Raw genomic sequence first — 23,353 nt, forward strand, 5'->3', positions numbered from 1 at the left:
ATGTCTTTAAATGAGAGGTCTACTAGGTATGTTGTTTTTATGTTGTTTTTATTTTTTAATTCAAATCAAGCAGACTCGATGTATACACTAACATTACAAAATATAGAAATAATTAAAACTTGAATTTCATTACACTAATCAGAATAAGTGAAATGACGGATTTTTAAATTTTATTATAAATCCATCATCTAGTATTCATTCTCAAATGTTATGTTGACATGTATAAAGAATTAAAAATTAACTAAAACGTTTCAGCATTTGTTTTTCATTGAACTAAACTATTATATTTTTAATGTTTTCTTTTGTGTTATTATTATGTTTTATTTATGGTTGTGTCTGAAAATCATCCTTGGCTGAATCAAGTGTAACCATGAATAATTATTTCAAAGATTAAAATTTAAAAAAAAAACACTAGGGTATGATGTTCATACGTTACACTAAAAATAAAAATTATAAATATTACTATCAATATCATGAACTGTTATTCTCATCAAATCTACGGTAATAATGCATTATTTCTTATGTTTTGACAGGAGCAATTTGATGCAAGCTATTAAAAGGAAGGACTTGAAAACAATTGAACAAATTTGCAGGGAACATCCAAATCTTTTGAAAACTATTGATGAGGTATATAAAAAGAATCATACATTGTTCATAGTTTAGATTTACAGAGAACGTTTTCTTTTTACACACACATTGAATATGGTTATTGTGTGAAATCAGCAGCATTACACTAGGCAGCAGATCAATGTTCACAATTATACATCACCATAAAATCATATTATTTTCATTATTATCACATTTTTGTTAATTTGATCAACTTCATTAGTAACATTTTAAATCTTGTAAATTCACTTTGTATTCCATATTACCTCCTTTTTTAATTAATTTTCTTATATTTTTCTATACTACACTTTTACAATTAGAATCTTACACAATTATACACTTACTGTATGACAGTACATACAAAAAGATACTGTAACAAAGGTAGACAGTAAATTTCAATATTCATAAGATAAGATATTGATAATATGATTATGATTTTGTTCATTAAGGATGGAAACACCCCACTTCATTTTAATCTGCGTTATGGAATTTGTACCTTGGAAATAGTGAAATTCCTCATACAACAGCATAGGGCATCTTTGTCATTGCAAGATAAGGTAATTTTTTTTTTCACTTACTGTATGACAGTACATACACTAATTACACAGATCAACAAAAAACAAATAATTTACTCATTTCAAAATGAAACTATTTTCAAGACTAGGTAAGACGATTCATAAGATTGTATAAATTATTACTATGCAAAGATACAGTAGACAATGATGTAAATTATAATGAAATACAACAGCATGGGGCATCATTGTCATTGCCAAATCAGGTAATTGTTTTATTTACAATAATACACAATTACTGTATGACAGTACATACACACATTTAGTAATACTTATTAAATACTTTTTTGTTTTCTTAAATTGGATCAAAAAAGAAATAATTTACTCATTTAAAAATGAAATTATTTCAAGAATAGGTATAACGATTCATAAGATTGCATAAATTACTATGTAAAGATACTGTAAACAAAGGTAGACAATGATGTAAATTATACTGTTCACTTAACTGCAATAAATTTACTACAGGATTAAGTTGCAAGAGAATACACACAGTATACTTTACCATTTGTGATGAGATGTGTTTTGCTATACATTTATTGTTTGTCTATTTAGCATTTATCAATTACTTATATAGCTGTTATCAATATTATTGAACTTATGATTATGATTTTGTTCATCAAGGATGGAAACACCCCACTTCATTTGTATCTCCGTTATGGATATTGTACCTTAGAAGTAGTGGCAATCCTCATACAACACCATGGGGCATCATTGTCATTGCAAAATAAGGTAATTTTTTTTCACAATTATACACTTACTGTATGACAGTACATACACAAATTACACAGATCAACGCAAAACAAATAATTTACTCATTTCAAAATGAAACTATTTTCAATATTCATAAGATTGTATAAATTACTATGTAAAGATAATGTAACAAAGGTAGACTATGACGTAAATTATAATGAACTTAACTGCAACAAATTTACTACAGGATTAAGTTGCAAGAGAATACACACAGTATACTTTACCATTTGTGATGAGATGTGTTTTGCTATACATTGTTTGTTGTGTATTTAGCACTTATCAATTACTTATATAGCTGTTATCAATATTATTGAACTTATGATTTTGTTCATCAAGGATGGAAACACTCCTCTTCATTTGTACCTCTGTTATAGAGAATGTACCTTAGAAGTAGTGAAAGTCCTCACACAGCAAGGAACATCATTAAAATTGCAAAATAAGGTAATTTTTTTTCACAATTATACACTTACTGTATGACAGTACATACACAAATTACACAGATCAACGCAAAACAAATAATTTACTTATTTCAAAATGAAACTATTTTCAATATTCATAAGATTGTATAAATTACTATGTAAAGATAATGTAACAAAGGTAGACTATGACGTAAATTATAATGAACTTAACTGCAACAAATTTACTACAGGATTAAGTTGCAAGAGAATACACACAGTATACTTTACCATTTGTGATGAGATGTGTTTTGCTATACATTATTTGTTGTGTATTTAGCACTGATCAATTACTTATATAGCTGTTATCAATATTATTGAACTTATGATTATGATTTTGTTCATCAAGGATGGAAACACTCCTCTTCATTTGTACCTCTATTATAGAGAATGTACCTTAGAAGTAGTGAAAGTCCTCACACAGCAAGGAACATCATTAAAATTGCAAAATAAGGTAATTTTTTTTCACAATTATACACTTACTGTATGACAGTACATACACAAATTACACAGATCAACGCAAAACAAATAATTTACTCATTTCAAAATGAAACTATTTTCAATATTCATAAGATTGTATAAATTACTATGTAAAGATAATGTAACAAAGGTAGACTATGACGTAAATTATAATGAACTTAACTGCAACAAATTTACTACAGGATTAAGTTGCAAGAGAATATACACAGTATACTTTACCATTTGTGATGAGATGTGTTTTGCTATACATTTATTGTTTGTCTATTTAGCACTTATCAATTACTTATGTAGCTGTTATCAATATGATTATGATTTTGTTCATTAAGGATGGAAACACCCCACTTCATTTTTATCTGCGTTATGGAATTTGTACCTTGGAAATAGTGAAATTCCTCATACAACAGCATAGGGCATCTTTGTCATTGCAAAATAAGGTAATTTTTTTTTTCACTTACTGTATGACAGTACATACACTAATTACACAGATCAACAAAAAACAAATAATTTACTCATTTCAAAATGAAACTATTTTCAATATTCATAAGATTGTATAAATTACTATGTAAAGATAATGTAACAAAGGTAGACTATGACATAAATTATAATGAACTTAACTGCAACGAATTTACTACAGGATTAAGTTGCAAGAGAATACACACAGTATACTTTACCATTTGTGATGAGATGTGTTTTGCTATACATTATTTGTTGTGTATTTAGCACTGATCAATTACTTATATAGCTGTTATCAATATTATTGAACTTATGATTATGATTTTGTTCATCAAGGATGGAAACACTCCTCTTCATTTGTACCTCCGTTATAGAGAATGTACCTTAGAAGTAGTGAAAGTCCTCACACAGCAAGGAACATCATTAAAATTGCAAAATAAGGTAATTTTTTTTCACAATTATACACTTACTGTATGACAGTACATACACAAATTACACAGATCAACGCAAAACAAATAATTTACTCATTTCAAAATGAAACTATTTTCAATATTCATAAGATTGTATAAATTACTATGTAAAGATAATGTAACAAAGGTAGACTATGACGTAAATTATAATGAACTTAACTGCAACGAATTTACTACAGGATTAAGTTGCAAGAGAATACACACAGTATACTTTACCATTTGTGATGAGATGTGTTTTGCTATACATTATTTGTTGTGTATTTAGCACTGATCAATTACTTATATAGCTGTTATCAATATTATTGAACTTATGATTATGATTTTGTTCATCAAGGATGGAAACACTCCTCTTCATTTGTACCTCCGTTATAGAGAATGTACCTTAGAAGTAGTGAAAGTCCTCACACAGCAAGGAACATCATTAAAATTGCAAAATAAGGTAATTTTTTTTCACAATTATACACTTACTGTATGACAGTACATACACAAATTACACAGATCAACGCAAAACAAATAATTTACTCATTTCAAAATGAAACTATTTTCAATATTCATAAGATTGTATAAATTACTATGTAAAGATAATGTAACAAAGGTAGACTATGACGTAAATTATAATGAACTTAACTGCAACAAATTTACTACAGGATTAAGTTGCAAGAGAATATACACAGTATACTTTACCATTTGTGATGAGATGTGTTTTGCTATACATTTATTGTTTGTCTATTTAGCACTTATCAATTACTTATGTAGCTGTTATCAATATGATTATGATTTTGTTCATTAAGGATGGAAACACCCCACTTCATTTTAATCTGCGTTATGGAATTTGTACCTTGGAAATAGTGAAATTCCTCATACAACAGCATAGGGCATCTTTGTCATTGCAAGATAAGGTAATTTTTTTTTTCACTTACTGTATGACAGTACATACACTAATTACACAGATCAACAAAAAACAAATAATTTACTCATTTCAAAATGAAACTATTTTCAAGACTAGGTAAGACGATTCATAAGATTGTATAAATTATTACTATGCAAAGATACAGTAGACAATGATGTAAATTATAATGAAATACAACAGCATGGGGCATCATTGTCATTGCCAAATCAGGTAATTGTTTTATTTACAATAATACACAATTACTGTATGACAGTACATACACACATTTAGTAATACTTATTAAATACTTTTTTGTTTTCTTAAATTGGATCAAAAAAGAAATAATTTACTCATTTAAAAATGAAATTATTTCAAGAATAGGTATAACGATTCATAAGATTGCATAAATTACTATGTAAAGATACTGTAAACAAAGGTAGACAATGATGTAAATTATACTGTTCACTTAACTGCAATAAATTTACTACAGGATTAAGTTGCAAGAGAATACACACAGTATACTTTACCATTTGTGATGAGATGTGTTTTGCTATACATTTATTGTTTGTCTATTTAGCATTTATCAATTACTTATATAGCTGTTATCAATATTATTGAACTTATGATTATGATTTTGTTCATCAAGGATGGAAACACCCCACTTCATTTGTATCTCCGTTATGGATATTGTACCTTAGAAGTAGTGGCAATCCTCATACAACACCATGGGGCATCATTGTCATTGCAAAATAAGGTAATTTTTTTTCACAATTATACACTTACTGTATGACAGTACATACACAAATTACACAGATCAACGCAAAACAAATAATTTACTCATTTCAAAATGAAACTATTTTCAATATTCATAAGATTGTATAAATTACTATGTAAAGATAATGTAACAAAGGTAGACTATGACGTAAATTATAATGAACTTAACTGCAACAAATTTACTACAGGATTAAGTTGCAAGAGAATACACACAGTATACTTTACCATTTGTGATGAGATGTGTTTTGCTATACATTGTTTGTTGTGTATTTAGCACTTATCAATTACTTATATAGCTGTTATCAATATTATTGAACTTATGATTTTGTTCATCAAGGATGGAAACACTCCTCTTCATTTGTACCTCTGTTATAGAGAATGTACCTTAGAAGTAGTGAAAGTCCTCACACAGCAAGGAACATCATTAAAATTGCAAAATAAGGTAATTTTTTTTCACAATTATACACTTACTGTATGACAGTACATACACAAATTACACAGATCAACGCAAAACAAATAATTTACTTATTTCAAAATGAAACTATTTTCAATATTCATAAGATTGTATAAATTACTATGTAAAGATAATGTAACAAAGGTAGACTATGACGTAAATTATAATGAACTTAACTGCAACAAATTTACTACAGGATTAAGTTGCAAGAGAATACACACAGTATACTTTACCATTTGTGATGAGATGTGTTTTGCTATACATTATTTGTTGTGTATTTAGCACTGATCAATTACTTATATAGCTGTTATCAATATTATTGAACTTATGATTATGATTTTGTTCATCAAGGATGGAAACACTCCTCTTCATTTGTACCTCTATTATAGAGAATGTACCTTAGAAGTAGTGAAAGTCCTCACACAGCAAGGAACATCATTAAAATTGCAAAATAAGGTAATTTTTTTTCACAATTATACACTTACTGTATGACAGTACATACACAAATTACACAGATCAACGCAAAACAAATAATTTACTCATTTCAAAATGAAACTATTTTCAATATTCATAAGATTGTATAAATTACTATGTAAAGATAATGTAACAAAGGTAGACTATGACGTAAATTATAATGAACTTAACTGCAACAAATTTACTACAGGATTAAGTTGCAAGAGAATATACACAGTATACTTTACCATTTGTGATGAGATGTGTTTTGCTATACATTTATTGTTTGTCTATTTAGCACTTATCAATTACTTATGTAGCTGTTATCAATATGATTATGATTTTGTTCATTAAGGATGGAAACACCCCACTTCATTTTTATCTGCGTTATGGAATTTGTACCTTGGAAATAGTGAAATTCCTCATACAACAGCATAGGGCATCTTTGTCATTGCAAAATAAGGTAATTTTTTTTTTCACTTACTGTATGACAGTACATACACTAATTACACAGATCAACAAAAAACAAATAATTTACTCATTTCAAAATGAAACTATTTTCAATATTCATAAGATTGTATAAATTACTATGTAAAGATAATGTAACAAAGGTAGACTATGACATAAATTATAATGAACTTAACTGCAACGAATTTACTACAGGATTAAGTTGCAAGAGAATACACACAGTATACTTTACCATTTGTGATGAGATGTGTTTTGCTATACATTATTTGTTGTGTATTTAGCACTGATCAATTACTTATATAGCTGTTATCAATATTATTGAACTTATGATTATGATTTTGTTCATCAAGGATGGAAACACTCCTCTTCATTTGTACCTCCGTTATAGAGAATGTACCTTAGAAGTAGTGAAAGTCCTCACACAGCAAGGAACATCATTAAAATTGCAAAATAAGGTAATTTTTTTTCACAATTATACACTTACTGTATGACAGTACATACACAAATTACACAGATCAACGCAAAACAAATAATTTACTCATTTCAAAATGAAACTATTTTCAATATTCATAAGATTGTATAAATTACTATGTAAAGATAATGTAACAAAGGTAGACTATGACGTAAATTATAATGAACTTAACTGCAACGAATTTACTACAGGATTAAGTTGCAAGAGAATACACACAGTATACTTTACCATTTGTGATGAGATGTGTTTTGCTATACATTATTTGTTGTGTATTTAGCACTGATCAATTACTTATATAGCTGTTATCAATATTATTGAACTTATGATTATGATTTTGTTCATCAAGGATGGAAACACTCCTCTTCATTTGTACCTCCGTTATAGAGAATGTACCTTAGAAGTAGTGAAAGTCCTCACACAGCAAGGAACATCATTAAAATTGCAAAATAAGGTAATTTTTTTTCACAATTATACACTTACTGTATGACAGTACATACACAAATTACACAGATCAACGCAAAACAAATAATTTACTCATTTCAAAATGAAACTATTTTCAATATTCATAAGATTGTATAAATTACTATGTAAAGATAATGTAACAAAGGTAGACTATGACGTAAATTATAATGAACTTAACTGCAACAAATTTACTACAGGATTAAGTTGCAAGAGAATATACACAGTATACTTTACCATTTGTGATGAGATGTGTTTTGCTATACATTTATTGTTTGTCTATTTAGCACTTATCAATTACTTATGTAGCTGTTATCAATATGATTATGATTTTGTTCATTAAGGATGGAAACACCCCACTTCATTTTAATCTGCGTTATGGAATTTGTACCTTGGAAATAGTGAAATTCCTCATACAACAGCATAGGGCATCTTTGTCATTGCAAGATAAGGTAATTTTTTTTTTCACTTACTGTATGACAGTACATACACTAATTACACAGATCAACAAAAAACAAATAATTTACTCATTTCAAAATGAAACTATTTTCAAGACTAGGTAAGACGATTCATAAGATTGTATAAATTATTACTATGCAAAGATACAGTAGACAATGATGTAAATTATAATGAAATACAACAGCATGGGGCATCATTGTCATTGCCAAATCAGGTAATTGTTTTATTTACAATAATACACAATTACTGTATGACAGTACATACACACATTTAGTAATACTTATTAAATACTTTTTTGTTTTCTTAAATTGGATCAAAAAAGAAATAATTTACTCATTTAAAAATGAAATTATTTCAAGAATAGGTATAACGATTCATAAGATTGCATAAATTACTATGTAAAGATACTGTAAACAAAGGTAGACAATGATGTAAATTATACTGTTCACTTAACTGCAATAAATTTACTACAGGATTAAGTTGCAAGAGAATACACACAGTATACTTTACCATTTGTGATGAGATGTGTTTTGCTATACATTTATTGTTTGTCTATTTAGCATTTATCAATTACTTATATAGCTGTTATCAATATTATTGAACTTATGATTATGATTTTGTTCATCAAGGATGGAAACACCCCACTTCATTTGTATCTCCGTTATGGATATTGTACCTTAGAAGTAGTGGCAATCCTCATACAACACCATGGGGCATCATTGTCATTGCAAAATAAGGTAATTTTTTTTCACAATTATACACTTACTGTATGACAGTACATACACAAATTACACAGATCAACGCAAAACAAATAATTTACTCATTTCAAAATGAAACTATTTTCAATATTCATAAGATTGTATAAATTACTATGTAAAGATAATGTAACAAAGGTAGACTATGACGTAAATTATAATGAACTTAACTGCAACAAATTTACTACAGGATTAAGTTGCAAGAGAATACACACAGTATACTTTACCATTTGTGATGAGATGTGTTTTGCTATACATTATTTGTTGTGTATTTAGCACTTATCAATTACTTATATAGCTGTTATCAATATTATTGAACTTATGATTTTGTTCATCAAGGATGGAAACACTCCTCTTCATTTGTACCTCCGTTATAGAGAATGTACCTTAGAAGTAGTGAAAGTCCTCACACAGCAAGGAACATCATTAAAATTATACACTTAATGTATGACAGTACATACACACATTTACACATACTTATTACATACACATTGGATCAAAAAAGAAATAATTTATTCATTCAAAATGAAATTATTTTCAAGACTAGGTATAATGATTCATAAGATTGCATAAATTACTATGTAAAGATACTGTAACAAAGGTAGACAATGGTGTAAATTATAATGAACTTAACTGCAACAAATTTACTACAGGATTAAGTTGTAAGAGAATATACACAGTATACTTTACCATTTGTGGTGAGATGTGTTTTGCTATACATTTATTGGTTGTCTATTTAGCACTTATCAAATACTTATATAGCTGTTACCAATATTACTGAACTTATGATTATGATTTTGTTCATCAAGGATGGAAACACTCCACTTCATTGTTATCTGCGTTATGGAAATTGTACCTTGGAAATAGTGAAATTCCTCATACAACAGCATGGGGCTTCATTGTCATTGCAAAATAAGGTAATTTTTTTTTCATAATTATACACTTACTGTATGACAGTAATGTAATGTAATGGTATGTGACGTTTATATAGCGCTATTTCATGAAGATCAGAGCGCTGTGGACTTAGATGTTACACCTTTTCAACAACATTCTTCTCCCCCAAGGGTCGCATCGTGTCATCGGCAGCCAACTACGGCGCCATTACGTCTGTGCACGACAGTGTGTGTGTGTGAACTAGTACACTAGGGTAACCCCCTACTTGTCTCGAAAGATGTACTAGGTTCTTTAAAGTGCACACGAGCAATATGCATACACTTTATAGTCTTTCATCCGAGAAGACTTTTTCTACCACCAGAACCATGGAGCGAGTGAGCCTCGAACCCTTGCCAATGTTATGGCTATGGATTAAGGTTCCACTGTCTTAACCGCTTGGCCACTCACTCGCAGTACACACACAAATTACACAGATCAACAAAAAGCAAATAATTTACCCATTTCAAAATGAAATTATTTCAAGAATAGGTATAACGATTCCTAAATTGCATAAATTACTATGTAAAGATACTCTAACAAAGGTAGACAATGACGTAAATTATAATGAATTTAACTGCAAAATATTTTAGAACACACAGTATACTTTACCATTTGTGATGAGATGTGTTTTGCTATACATTTATTGTTTGTCTATTTAGTATTTATCAATTACTCATATAACTGTTATCAATATTATTGAACTTATGATTTTGTTCTTCAAGAATGGAAACACACCACTTCATTTGTATGTGAGTAGAAGCTTTCGACAACCTAGCTTAGAAATAGTGACATTCTTCATACAGCATGGTGGCCCAGGCAGCAAAAAAACATGGGCCCCATATTGGAAATATATGGGCCAAAATGTGGGTCCCAGATGGATAGCCCATACGGGAAAGAGCTGCCTATGCACCCTCAATTCGTACGGGCCCCATATATGTTTGCTCTAATGAACATATGGGCCCTTTATGGGAACCTTCATGATTGCACATGGGCGACACAAGGGCCCTGTATCGGAAATGCATGGGCCAAAATATGGGCCCCATATAGATTGGCCCATATGGGAAAGAGCATGCTTGATCCTGAAGGGCCCCATATATGTTTGCCCGAATTATCTGGTGGGACATCTATGGGAACCTTATGGGTTCCTCATGGGCTACATATGGGCCCTGTATTGGATATATATGGGCCAAAATGAGGGTCTGGGCCATTAGCCATTGTCTGTTTTTCCAAACAGCGGCTAAAAAAAAACATCCTAAATTATTTATCACTAGCAAATCAATTATTTTTTCTATTCACATGTTATAATTGTTCGAACACTGAATATAAAAAAGGTTTCTTCACAAAATCTTCCAATTCCCCGATGGTAGTCCAAATGTCTTGTGTTTTGAATCAATTATTGGCCTTTTTAGTTTTCAAATCTAATAACAGCGTTGTGTTGCTCTCAACTTGCTTCTTAACGTCTTTATTTAGAATAATTAAGACATTATGAAAATAAATCTTATCTTTTTGTCTTTGTTTAAAATATTGTACACTTACCCAAGATAAGTTTGTTTAAAGAGGTTAACTCTTTGAACTGGCTCTTGTCTTTCTGACCAGTCCAATTATATTTCATGGCCAACTTGTTTGTCATTAAGTGGGCCAGAATAGATTTTCCAATTTCTGCCAAATTTCGGCCACCAATCAAACTTAACTGAGAAATCTGTAAGATAATAATTTATAATTTCATTTTGTTTATTAGTAGGCCTAAACATATTATACTTGATTTCCACAACTGATCTGATACTTTAACTTCATTTGTGTGTTTATTATCTAATTCACTTTAAACACTTGAAAAAATAAACAAATAGGACACAATAGAACATTTACATAATATTTGAAACCATTGAATGCATATTATTTCCCTTACTATTTTCTTTGAAAATTGTTTATCCTCCAGCTTCTTCTCGAATTCTTCCATATCGTTTATAGAATCCAATGAAAGTCCGTATGTCTCGGTTTCTTCTTCTGTATTTTGAGCTACTAATCACTGGCCTTTTCTGTCTGTAACTCTAACAACAGCGACGTGTTCCGCTCCACCTGCCTTTTCACGTCATTAATGCTGTTTGATAGCTTTGCCAGTACCTTAAAAACGGTTATATGAAAGCCTGCAAGATATGACGACAGAAAAAGTTTAACTTTTAAATTTTATTTTTTTTAATTATATTTTGTATACCATATTTACAATAATAGAATAGCAATTAATGGTAATGGTTTTAAATGTGTATAGCGCAAAATAAAATTAGTTTCCAAGTGTAAAAGGGAAATAATTATTACTGTTTAAACAATTTGCAGAAGTGTTATTATAAATGATAAATCAAGAGACCTAAAAAATGTAAACAAAGTATACCTTTCTCACGATCGTCAGAACTTTGACTCTGAGGAGTACTAGGCATACTACTACTACTACGATGTGGGGTTTCTGCCATTGGTGGTGATGGTGGTGGACATGGTGATAAACTTTTGTTTGTACAGCCCTCATCTTTCGCGCGTAATTCCAGGGCTTGCTTGGGCAGCGTATGCCGAGGATTGGCACACACATGCCGAGGTTTGGTACATAAATAAAAAACACATTTTTTATTATTGTTTGTTAATTATAAATATTTATTTGATAATTCACACTGTATTTACTATACTTATATAAATACTAAAAACTCTACCAAAAAAAATTTTGTGATGCTTTTAAAAAATACGACCGGACCATAAACTCGGGGAGAGAGGACATGCGGCAAAAGGCGCGCGCGGCGGTGTGTAAGAAAGTAGTATGGCGAACGCACTGGTCCATCAGGCCTAGCCTAATCTATGTTACAGTTAAATAATAGGAGATCCTAGCTAGGCCATAATGACAAATATCCTTCACTTCGAACTACGACCAAAACATGATAAAACTATCAGTAGTTCAAAATACAGATAACAATTACCTATACGATGAAAGAAGATTGATGTGATTAGTGATTGTGATCTTCTCCGATTATCTCGCTCGCCAATGGAAACAATGGCGCCTGAATCTCTAACCGGCCTAACGCTCGCGCGCGCCGCGTGATCATGTGACTTATCTGCAAGCGCTATGTGCGTTAAACATGACAGTGAGAAACTTCAACGAGTACTTTAAACGTCATGCGTTAATAAAATATTTTCACGGAGTAAATATAACAAAACAGGAAAAAACCGTACTGAGAGATATTCGTAGCTTTGAAATTCATATTCATAGGTTCTCATTAAAATTTATCATACCCATTTTTAAAATGTGCATAATTGCTCATTTCGTCAGTGGATGCACCGATTCATAATCAGCCAGACCATAAATAGATAAACTTTTTAATTCTTATAAACCCCAAATGCACTGACCCTTATGGGCAGGCTTATACGTTTTCAATATATTTCCCGTATGGTTTGGCCCATATGGTGCCCGTATATAATTGCCTATAATTTTCCAACATGGGCTGTTCCACAAACAGCCCATATGTGTTTGCCCATAACACTCCTTTATGGGCACCAAATACACTGGCCCTTATGGGCAGGCCCATATATGTTTAATATATTTCCCGTATGGTTTGGCCCTTACGGTGCCCGCATATCAATGCCCATACTTTTCCAACATGGGCCGTTCCACAAACAGCCCATATGTGTTTGCCCATAACATTCCTTTATGGGCCCCAAATGCACTGGCCCTTATGGGCAGGCCCATATAATTTTAATATATTTCCCGTATGGTTTGGCCCTTACGGTGCCCGCATATCAATGCCCATACTTTTCCAACATGGGCCGTTCCACAAACAGCCCATATGTGTTTGCCCATAACATTCCTCTATGGGCCCCAAATGCACTGGCCCATATAGGCAGACCCATACATTTTCAATATATTTCCTGTATGGTTTGGCCCATATGGTGCCCGTATATAATTGCCCATACTTTTCCAACATGAGCAGTTCCACTAACAGCCCATATGTGTTTGCCCATAACATACCTTTATGGGCCCCATATGAAACATATCTTTATGGTGTGGCCCTTATTGGCCCCATAAGGGTTAGGTATAGTAAGGGCCTGCCCATATGGCTCGGAATTTTCCCATAAGGGCCCCACAAAGTTTGCTACCTGGGGGTCTATCACTAACATTGCAAAATAAGGAAATTTTTTTTTTGCACTTACTGTATGACAGTACATACACAAATTACACAGATGAACAAAAAACAAATAATTTACTCATTTCAAAATGAAATTATTTTCAAGACTAGGTAAAACGATTCATAAGATTGCATAAATTACTATGTAAAGATACAGTAGACAATGATGTAAATTATAATGAAATTTAACTGCAACAAATTTACTACAGGATTAAGTTGCAAGAGATTACACACAGTATACTTTACCATTTGTGAAATAGTGACATTCCTTGTAAATCAAGGTGCACCATTAACATTGCAAAATAAGGTAGTTTTTTCACTAATAAACACTGTATGACAGTACATACACAAACTTACACATACTTATTACATACATATTTGTTTTTTTGTAGTGGATCTACAAAAAAAAGAAGTAATATACTAATTTCAAATTGAAATTATTTTCAAGACTAGGTATAACATTTCATAAGGTTACAAAGATAATTCTTACTATAAAATATGGTTACAGTAACTGTAACCATATTTTTATCTCACTCATGATAATGATAATCAATTAATCACTTTTTGTGTCTTGTTTATCATTAAAAATACTGTAATTAGGATTATTTACTGCATTGGGAATGGTATATATATATATCATAATATGAATAATAATATATATTGTAAACCTAACATAACAGAGTGAAATGTATAATTATCTAGTTTTTGTTTTAACTTCATGATTATTTTAATTATACAAAGATGTTTTCAGTTCTACTTTTAGTGTTTAAATATTAGTAACCAATAACAACAAAAAAACAAATAACATAATTTACATCCTAAAATATATAAAAATGTACCATAAATTGATTATTTCACTAAAAGGCATTTCACCTTATGGATCATTGCATTGCCTTTTATAGACTTCTTACTATAATATGGGGTCTATCATGCAATGGCTCGCCAATTTCCTTTCCAATAGAAAAGAACTAAATTCCACACACCATTATATGCAACTTTGTAGTGTGAAGAGATATGGACATTTTGGTTGTACCACAAATAGATTTGGAAAGGGTCCACTACCATACCTTACCAATATGTTGTTATTATTTAACAATTATACTAATATATTTATTAAAAAGTGAGAATGTGAGTTTTGAAATTATTGTTATTCATTTGATATCATTGAATTGTTAAATTTTAAAAATTGCTTTACTAATAATAAATAAATACAATAAAGGAGATAGCTATTTAATCTGCTAATAATAGCTAATTAATGGTAGTGTCAGTATATCAAGCATATTAGTCTCTTTTACACATTATTAGCATAGGCCTACTAATGTGTGTTTATTTTTCGTATATCATGTCTACTATAGAATATTGATAATGTTTTTTGATATGGGTGTCTGGATAGTACCACTCTGACTCAGTAGCCAATAGTAATTCATATTATTTCTAACTAAAACATTAATTTGTTTATAGGAAGGAAACACACCAGTGAATGTTTTCGAAAATAATAGGCGTTACGATGAAAAGGACAAGATTTTAATGTACTTTGACAGTAAGTGATGCCTTAATTTTATATTTTTGACTTGTAAGAGGTTAATTATGAACAATCGAACATTATTTGACATTGTTTTAAATTTGATATTGATATAGATATTAGATTTATTAATTCCAGCAGTATATTCCAATGGTAAATATCTTAGTTATTTACTTTGACCAAAACGTAATGATTTACACTACTTGAAATTTCCTTTAAAGCAAAAAATAGTCAAATTGTCTGTGTGACGTCATTTTGACTGTTCTGTGAAATTAATATTTTTGGTTTTTTTTCTCTACGAGAGTAAATAACTTTATTAAAACTGCATAATGGCTTGCTCAATTTTTCATTAATTTTCATTTTTCATGTTTTGGGGAACAATACATCTTTAACAAAAATTAAATTATTTATAGATGTCTATTAATAGACATTGATAAATAATTTAGATTAGATTTAGACATCAATCTTGTAAGCTGATATTATGTATGAACGAAAAAAGTGAATTTTAAATTTGAAATTGTCAAAATGTTATATTGATATTTTTATATTAGAATTATTAGTTCCAGCAGAAGTATATTCCAGGGGTAAAGATGCTATTAAAATATACAAAGATGAGCTTAAAAATGGTGAGATTGCAGTTGTGAATTCAAGATGTATGTTTCTTGGGAAAGAAGGTGCTGGCAAGACTAGTTGTGTAAAAGCTATGCTTGGTGAAAGGTAACAAATACTACCAGGGAATACTAACATTAATGTTACTCTTCCCTGAAATAATCGATAAGTGTTTGTTGTAGTAATGTATCAATAGTACTTTGATAGAAAGTCCATTTGTTTATTCAAATAAACATTATTCCCTGTTGAATTGAAGATTGAATTAAATTATTAGATGATTTTTGTTTTGTTCATAGTTCTATAAAAGTAAACCTATGCTATGATTACTTTTTTATTATTTGTACAATTTCTGTTTTTCAGTAAATAATATATGCTTCAGTCTTGACATTTCTTCTATTAATTAAGATAATGTTCAACTTTTCTGTACATTGTTATTATAGGTTCAATTCCAGAGAGCCATCGACAGATGGTATCGTTACTACAACAGTGTTTCAAGCAAAAAAGGAGGATTGTAGAAAGTGGAAGAAGGTGAAAGATGTAGATGGTGAGTCGGCATAAAAACCTCTTGGAATGCTTGGTTCAATTAAATATTTAATAACATGTTCGTCCGACTTAGAAAGTTTTTTGAGATTTGATCTCACATTAACCGTACATAAAAGACAGACAGTTAAGTATGTGTAGACTCTACATAATCATCTCTGACACTGCTTACATTTAATTTAAAACCGTCATCGATATTTAAATTATAATTTACAAATATGTTTATTTAGAAATATTGCACTACTACCGATTTCAGAAATGTGCACACCATTACAAACAATTACTTATCGTTAATTTAAATTGGTATTTATCTAAAGTACTATATCTGGTTTTTTCGCTTTGTACAGATATTGAGCTATCCAGGCAAATTCGTTCACATGCATTAACAGAAAAGGTTGATAAGAAATTAGGCAAAGGTACAGTTGGCACATTACTAAGCAATTAAAGCTTTATGGTTATTTAAGATAATCATCTGCAGATTTAAAAGGGTCGATCAATGAACATATTATATTTATCGATGGTTTTATTTTGAAATGTTGTTTAGAAAGGAAATTACTGGCTAAATTTAAGAGTGTAACGATGGGAAAAGGAAAGGTAAATGTGGGTGACATTACTAGTATATGGGACTATGCTGGTCAACTAGACTACTACATAACACACAGGGTATGTTTGTTTTTATGCATCTTTATTACTTATGTATTATGACTATTATTCTAAAATCATTTAAAACTAGGTGTGCTTCTTTTGCTTCTTTCTGATTAAGGTTCAGATACAACTAATTTAAAATTATAATAATATTGCTAAAAATGTATTCAGCAATAACAATACAATTTTCAATGTACAGTAATTAATTATATGTCTTAACAAAAACAAATAATATATGGTCTTTTTATATTTCAGTTTTTTCTCACAAATAAAGTGTCTTACTGTGTGGCATTTAATGTCAATGACAACTTGGATAAACTAGCTAATCCACGAAATTCAACAATAGTAAGTAAAATGTATTACTAGCGAATTGTTAATTCCAATACACACATTTGTAAATTTAATTTCATTATACTTTTAAAATTATAATTATATTGCATTTATTTGATTTTAGGATTCACTAGGTATGACTAATCGGGACATGAATTTGTTCTGGGTAAGGTCTATTTATGAACACACTGTTGCACGACATGACCGTTCAGAAAACCCCATTTTCATTGATGACAAGAACATAGAGTCACCTCCTATCTGTTTGGTTGCTACCCATATGGACAAATTGCCAGGCACAGAATCAGAAAAACAGATAGAGGTAATAGCTGTAGTATGTAAATACCATTTGACAAAATGTGTAGTGTAAAGTTTTTATAGTTATAGTAGTTTTATAATTATATACTTTTACTATTAAAGGCTGAGAAAATGTTTAATCAAATGTTTGATGCAATGGACGGAATGCCGTATTCCAGTCATGTAGATCGTGAAATGTACATGGTGGATAACACTGTAAAGTCACATGATGGTATTAAAAAACTTAAACGAAACGTTGGTAGATACATGAAGAAAATGGTGGAAGAAATTCCTGTAAAGTGGGTTGATTTTCAGGAAAGTTTGCAAATAATTGGAAGAAAAAGATTGTACATTACCTTGACAGAGGTAGGGGTTGAATGAATTTGGTTTTCATGTAAACATACGCAGATATAAATAAATCAGATTAGCAGTATATATACAAACAATTTTAAACAAATGGCATTTTAGGATAATTTGAAGCAATATGTGCAAATTAGAGAATCCTGTCATTTCAAATTGTTGTATGTGTACTCTGAATGTTTACTTCAGAAAGTGAATAATTATAATCAAACATTAACATGGTCGTGAGCAGCTTGTATAATATTTCCAATACAGTGACTTGTAGTTGCAGTAGCTACTATTACTGTACTAACTAGTACTTACCTGTTTAGTTATTTATTTGTTGAGTGAATTTCATGTAATACCATTATAATAAAATGTTAATTCTGTATTAGGTATCTGAGATGGCAACTCAATGTGGAATATCCGAACATGTGCTCACCACTGTGATAACATATCTGAATGATACTGGAATAATCATGTATACCGGCACTAATGAGAAATTAAGAGACATTGTGATAACAAATCTTTGCTGGATGATTGAAATTTTGACTAAAGTTATCACAGTAGTTACACCAACTATTAAAGTGGTAGGTACAGTATATATGATAGGCATGGCATATTATATATAACACTTAATTGCAAGTAAAGGTAAAATATTATGAACCTGATTAATTCTATAGTTTTTGAAACTTGTTATATTAGTTGTATATCAGTACTGTAGGTCTATTAGAATCTGTTTTACTGTGTTTTTTGTGCACAGAAGAAAGCAGATGATCGGAAGCAATTACAGATGCTATGGAAAAAGCTGACCAATGAAGGAGTTCTTGAGGAAAAGTTACTGCGTTATTTGTGGAAAAACGAAGATGAAAGTCTCTTTGATGTCTTTGTAGAATTAATGAAAGTTTTTCATTTGCTCTTTGAGAAGACAAAGGTTGGCCAATAACTATAAACTTTTAATCGTTTCTTTGATTAAGCTCTTACTAATCAGTTGTACCAATTTATGTGTAATTGTGATGTTTATATTAACAGGGAATTGAAGAAGGTAATCGGGTATTCCTGGTTCCCTGCCGAATGAAAGTTGACAAAAAAGACTTTCTGAAAGTCAAAGCAGATGACACACAAACAGTATCAATTTATCTGACTCCAACTGACTTTCTCCCTGATGCTGTGTACAACACGTTGGTTGTTGCATTCCTGGAATTGATGACTGAAAAGGGTAGTGATGATTCAGAAGTGTTCCGGAATCGTAGTGATTTCAAATTTAGTAATCACACTGTCAGTTTAGGTTCTGTCAAAATTAACCATGAAAATGAAAAAACAAATGCATTAAAGGTATGAAATTAAGAAATTTCCATTCATTATCTTATAGTTTCAAGATTTATTTAAACACAACTAGTATTTAACCGATTTAAATTGAAATGTAGTGAATACAATTTGCTTTCTGTCTATTTTGCACACTTTTGCTATCATTTAATGATTTTACATCATGATACACCAAGTATGCAAAGTGATGCATTATTATTAATTAAATCAGATGAGTTTGTTATTAATAACAATATTTTTAATTATTATTTTCCATAACAGCTTGAAATATCACACTGGGATATAATCAAGAGTCGTGTTGTTACAGTAGGTGATGCAACCGAACAAAATGAACCAGAACCAAGTGTCTGCAAGGAGGTAATCAACATGGCATCACTATTAAACAAATTTATTCTGTAATATAAATCTATAAATAACAAGTCGATTTCATATGTTTTAGGTACTAAGTTACATGAAGGAGCAACTAAAAACTGTTTGCACTATCTACGAGGGCATTGGCTACAATCTATGTGTGTTATGTACTGCTTGTAAACCATATGAGCATCACTTAATTGATCTTGACAAGTGTTTGGAAATGGATTCTGTTCCATGTGGAAGAAAGAAAGCTATGGATACTGCTCATATCAAACACTTCTTTTCAACTGGTAATTAAGATGGTTTGTTTTATCGTCATCACCAATATTTTATCATAGTTAAATTTCAATCTTTGTTCTCATCAATATTGCTAGAAAAGAAACCTTTTCTTTAAAAATGACAACCAAGGCTATCTAAGAAATTGTATATATTGTTACACTTGTATACATTGTTACACTTGCCTACATAGAAACTTGTTACAGCCCTTTTATCTACAGCTCTGTATACACTATCAAACTAGTTTTGCAAAAACAAATGTGAGGTGCCCAAATGACATCATTTCCCAGTATTTATAATTCAATTCAAATATGATAGGCTGGCATGTTTTTGTTGTAACTGTATATTATGATCTACAATTACAACATCTACAAGACATTTTAAACATTATAACAACAAGTATTAAAATAATTATAATACTATCTGTACTGTTCTTATTTTGTCTTTGTACAGAATCATCTGAAGAATCCGAGACTAAGCCAACATCTAGTAGTGAAATGTCAGACTTACAAACCAAGTTCAACGACCTCAAATGTGATCTTGGCAAACACTATGATGGTGAAAGATATCTTTGGCTAAAATGTTGCTTATTTGATGTTATTCCTAGATCAGACCTCACACGTACTGATTTCAAAGCAACTGATCTGTTCAATGCACTCCATGACAACGGTATAATCAAACCTAATGACGTCACCATCCTTTTTGAAGTTGCCGAATTATCAGGTTTGCAGCTTGCTGTAGATCTGGTAAAGCAGTATATGAAGGTTAACAACGTCAAAGGTACTGGTGAAAAGTTATCCTCTTACCGGAAGCGATTGTTTACGGCATTGAAAGAAGTGGGACAAAAGGAGTTACAAGATGTCATTGCTTATTATGGACTACGAAGATTTGGTTTTCAAAACATGTGGGACGTGGTTTTTAACTTGGAAAGTGAATTCCAGCTTGACGATGAACCATCAAAATTAAGTGCATTTGCAGCACATATTGGAAAGAAAGCAAGAAATATTTTATGTAAGTATTTAATTTTGTATTCTGTTCCATGTGGAAGAAAGAAAGCTATGGATAGGTATCGTTGGACTGTTAAGCTTTATCATCATGCATTACTTCATCATAATTATTTCTCAATCGTTGTCATCACTATTCATCATTATCAATCAAAATAAAACTATACTAATGCTAGTATTGTGTTATTGCATTATATAGGCCCTACTAAAGAACCAGTACCAAAGCTAGGATCATTGCCAGCATCAGATCTAGAGTCAGAGTTAGTGCCAAAGCCTGAGCCAGAGCTAAAGATGGTGCCAGCGGCAAAGCTAAAGCCAAGGCCAGAGTCAGAGTCAGATCTAAAGCCGGTGCCAGCGCCAAAATCAAGGCTAAAGCCAAGGCCAGAGTCAGTGCCAAAGCCAGAGCTAAAGACGTCTGTGCCAGCGCCAAAGCTAAAGCCAGAGTCAAAGCTAAAGCCAAAGCATGAGTAAGTGCCAAAGACAGAGTCAAAGTAAGAGTCGGAGTTAGTGTCATTGAGGATTTTTGGATATTAATATTAAGCAAAATAACTACATAGATTGTTACTTACTCGTTCATATACCAATTTCTACAATATCATGTAAATAATATTAAGTATTGTTTTTATACAGAATCACCTGAGGAAAAAATTCTGACAATGTTGGTACAAGTATCGAATTGGTAACCACTTACAATGCTCACAGAAGGCCGACAACACCATGGAGTTGTTTAATTTATTAAAACAGGCTGGTCATCTTACCGTAACCAACTTTAAAGTTCTTATCGATATCATCAATGTCACTGGTACCAAAGGTGCTCTTGAGGCTAACAAATGTCTGAAGAACACATTTGAGGAATCCGACCATCATGTAACAAATGTTACAACGTATCGACAGAAGCTGATAGATTTCGGCAAAACTTTAAAAAATTACGGTTTTTAGGGAAATACAGCGATGGTTAACCATGTATCAAGTGGTTGACTTGTTTGGTTCTTATTTTAATAATTTCCAGACAAACTTTTTAAGATTCGCTGTTTAAAGAGTAGGGATATCTTCTCCACTCCATAATTCTCTATATACTTCTGTGCAGAAATTGTTTTTTGGACATAGCGGCCTACGTAATCAAAAGATACTGTAGATGCATTATACCTTGATAATTGATATTTTTCCAGTTGTTATAAATATTGTATATAGGTGAAAGTAGAGGTTTTTGATTTAGACCAAATTGGCTTGGTAATTGATAGTTGGTATTGTAACTATAGGTTATTTTCTGTTTGAAGCACCCAGAAGTCACCACTTTGAAATTAACAGATGAAAAGTATAGTTTAGCACCCAGGCCAAATCATAACTTGACCAACCATAGAGTAATATAAATAAATATGTTACAGAAAAATCACAACTATTAGACCACAATTGATTCTATGTTTTTTCCTTATTACAACAGTGTACCATAGTAGTTTTGTATTTAAGATTATCTCATTGGATCTCATAGTCATAGTTTCTTTATTTGTCCATTAAAAATAATTAACAGAAATTTGTTATGAAAAACTGGCATATCATCATATGTATGTAAATAAAACAGTAAAACCAATTTGTTATTCCTATATTTTTTATTATTCTTTTATATGTTTGAGTTTGCTACTTAAGATTTCATCAAATTGAAAGTGATTGTGTTTATATGTATATTTAAAGGCATATTTCATATAAAATATACTGTAGTGAATTATTAGTTTAGTCAATACAGAATGATACATTTTAATAAATTAGAATCTGAATGCTAATTTTCAAATGTTGTAATTGTTATATTGAGTAAACATGCCAGTTTGAAGAAACCAGGCCACGTAGGTAGGCCTACTGTCGCACTTTGTAAACCAGGCCACGTAGGTAGGCCTCTGTCGCACTTTGTAAACCAGGCCACGTAGGTAGGCCTACTGTCGCACTTTGTAAACCAGGCCACATAGGTAGGCCTACTGTCGTACTTCGTAATACTTCGGAAGCAACGCGTTCTAGCGTCATTTGAGGTCTTTTTAATCAGATTTAGGGTAGCCATTTTTT

General features: G+C 30.8%; 2 protein-coding genes across 2 annotated transcripts; one reads left to right on the top strand and one right to left on the bottom strand.

The window, feature by feature from the left end:
* On the top strand, positions 1–23,049 carry LOC144854471 (uncharacterized). The gene is made up of 35 exons (XM_078712430.1): positions 1–26; positions 534–627; positions 1,056–1,163; positions 1,800–1,907; positions 2,265–2,369; positions 2,733–2,837; positions 3,190–3,297; positions 3,653–3,757; positions 4,121–4,225; positions 4,578–4,685; positions 5,322–5,429; positions 5,787–5,891; positions 6,255–6,359; positions 6,712–6,819; positions 7,175–7,279; positions 7,643–7,747; positions 8,100–8,207; positions 8,844–8,951; positions 9,779–9,886; positions 15,524–15,602; positions 16,136–16,301; positions 16,634–16,737; positions 17,081–17,149; positions 17,278–17,396; positions 17,634–17,723; positions 17,833–18,027; positions 18,126–18,368; positions 18,737–18,931; positions 19,105–19,275; positions 19,374–19,676; positions 19,929–20,024; positions 20,107–20,311; positions 20,751–21,308; positions 21,501–21,768; positions 21,932–23,049. Exons 1-35 carry the CDS (start codon positions 1–3, stop codon positions 21,939–21,941), a joined length of 4,803 nt encoding a protein of 1,600 aa, XP_078568556.1. The 3' UTR covers positions 21,942–23,049.
* On the bottom strand, positions 11,027–11,859 carry LOC144854472 (uncharacterized). Its single transcript, XM_078712431.1, has 3 exons — positions 11,809–11,859; positions 11,439–11,601; positions 11,027–11,139 (listed from the first exon to the last, which is right to left on the bottom strand). Exons 1-3 carry the CDS (start codon positions 11,857–11,859, stop codon positions 11,027–11,029), a joined length of 327 nt encoding a protein of 108 aa, XP_078568557.1.
* Positions 23,050–23,353: the final 304 nt, after the last annotated feature.

The sequence above is a fragment of the Antedon bifida genome, chromosome 10 (assembly GCF_963402885.1).
Source record: "Antedon bifida chromosome 10, ecAntBifi1.1, whole genome shotgun sequence".
Taxonomy (NCBI): domain Eukaryota; kingdom Metazoa; phylum Echinodermata; class Crinoidea; order Comatulida; family Antedonidae; genus Antedon; species Antedon bifida.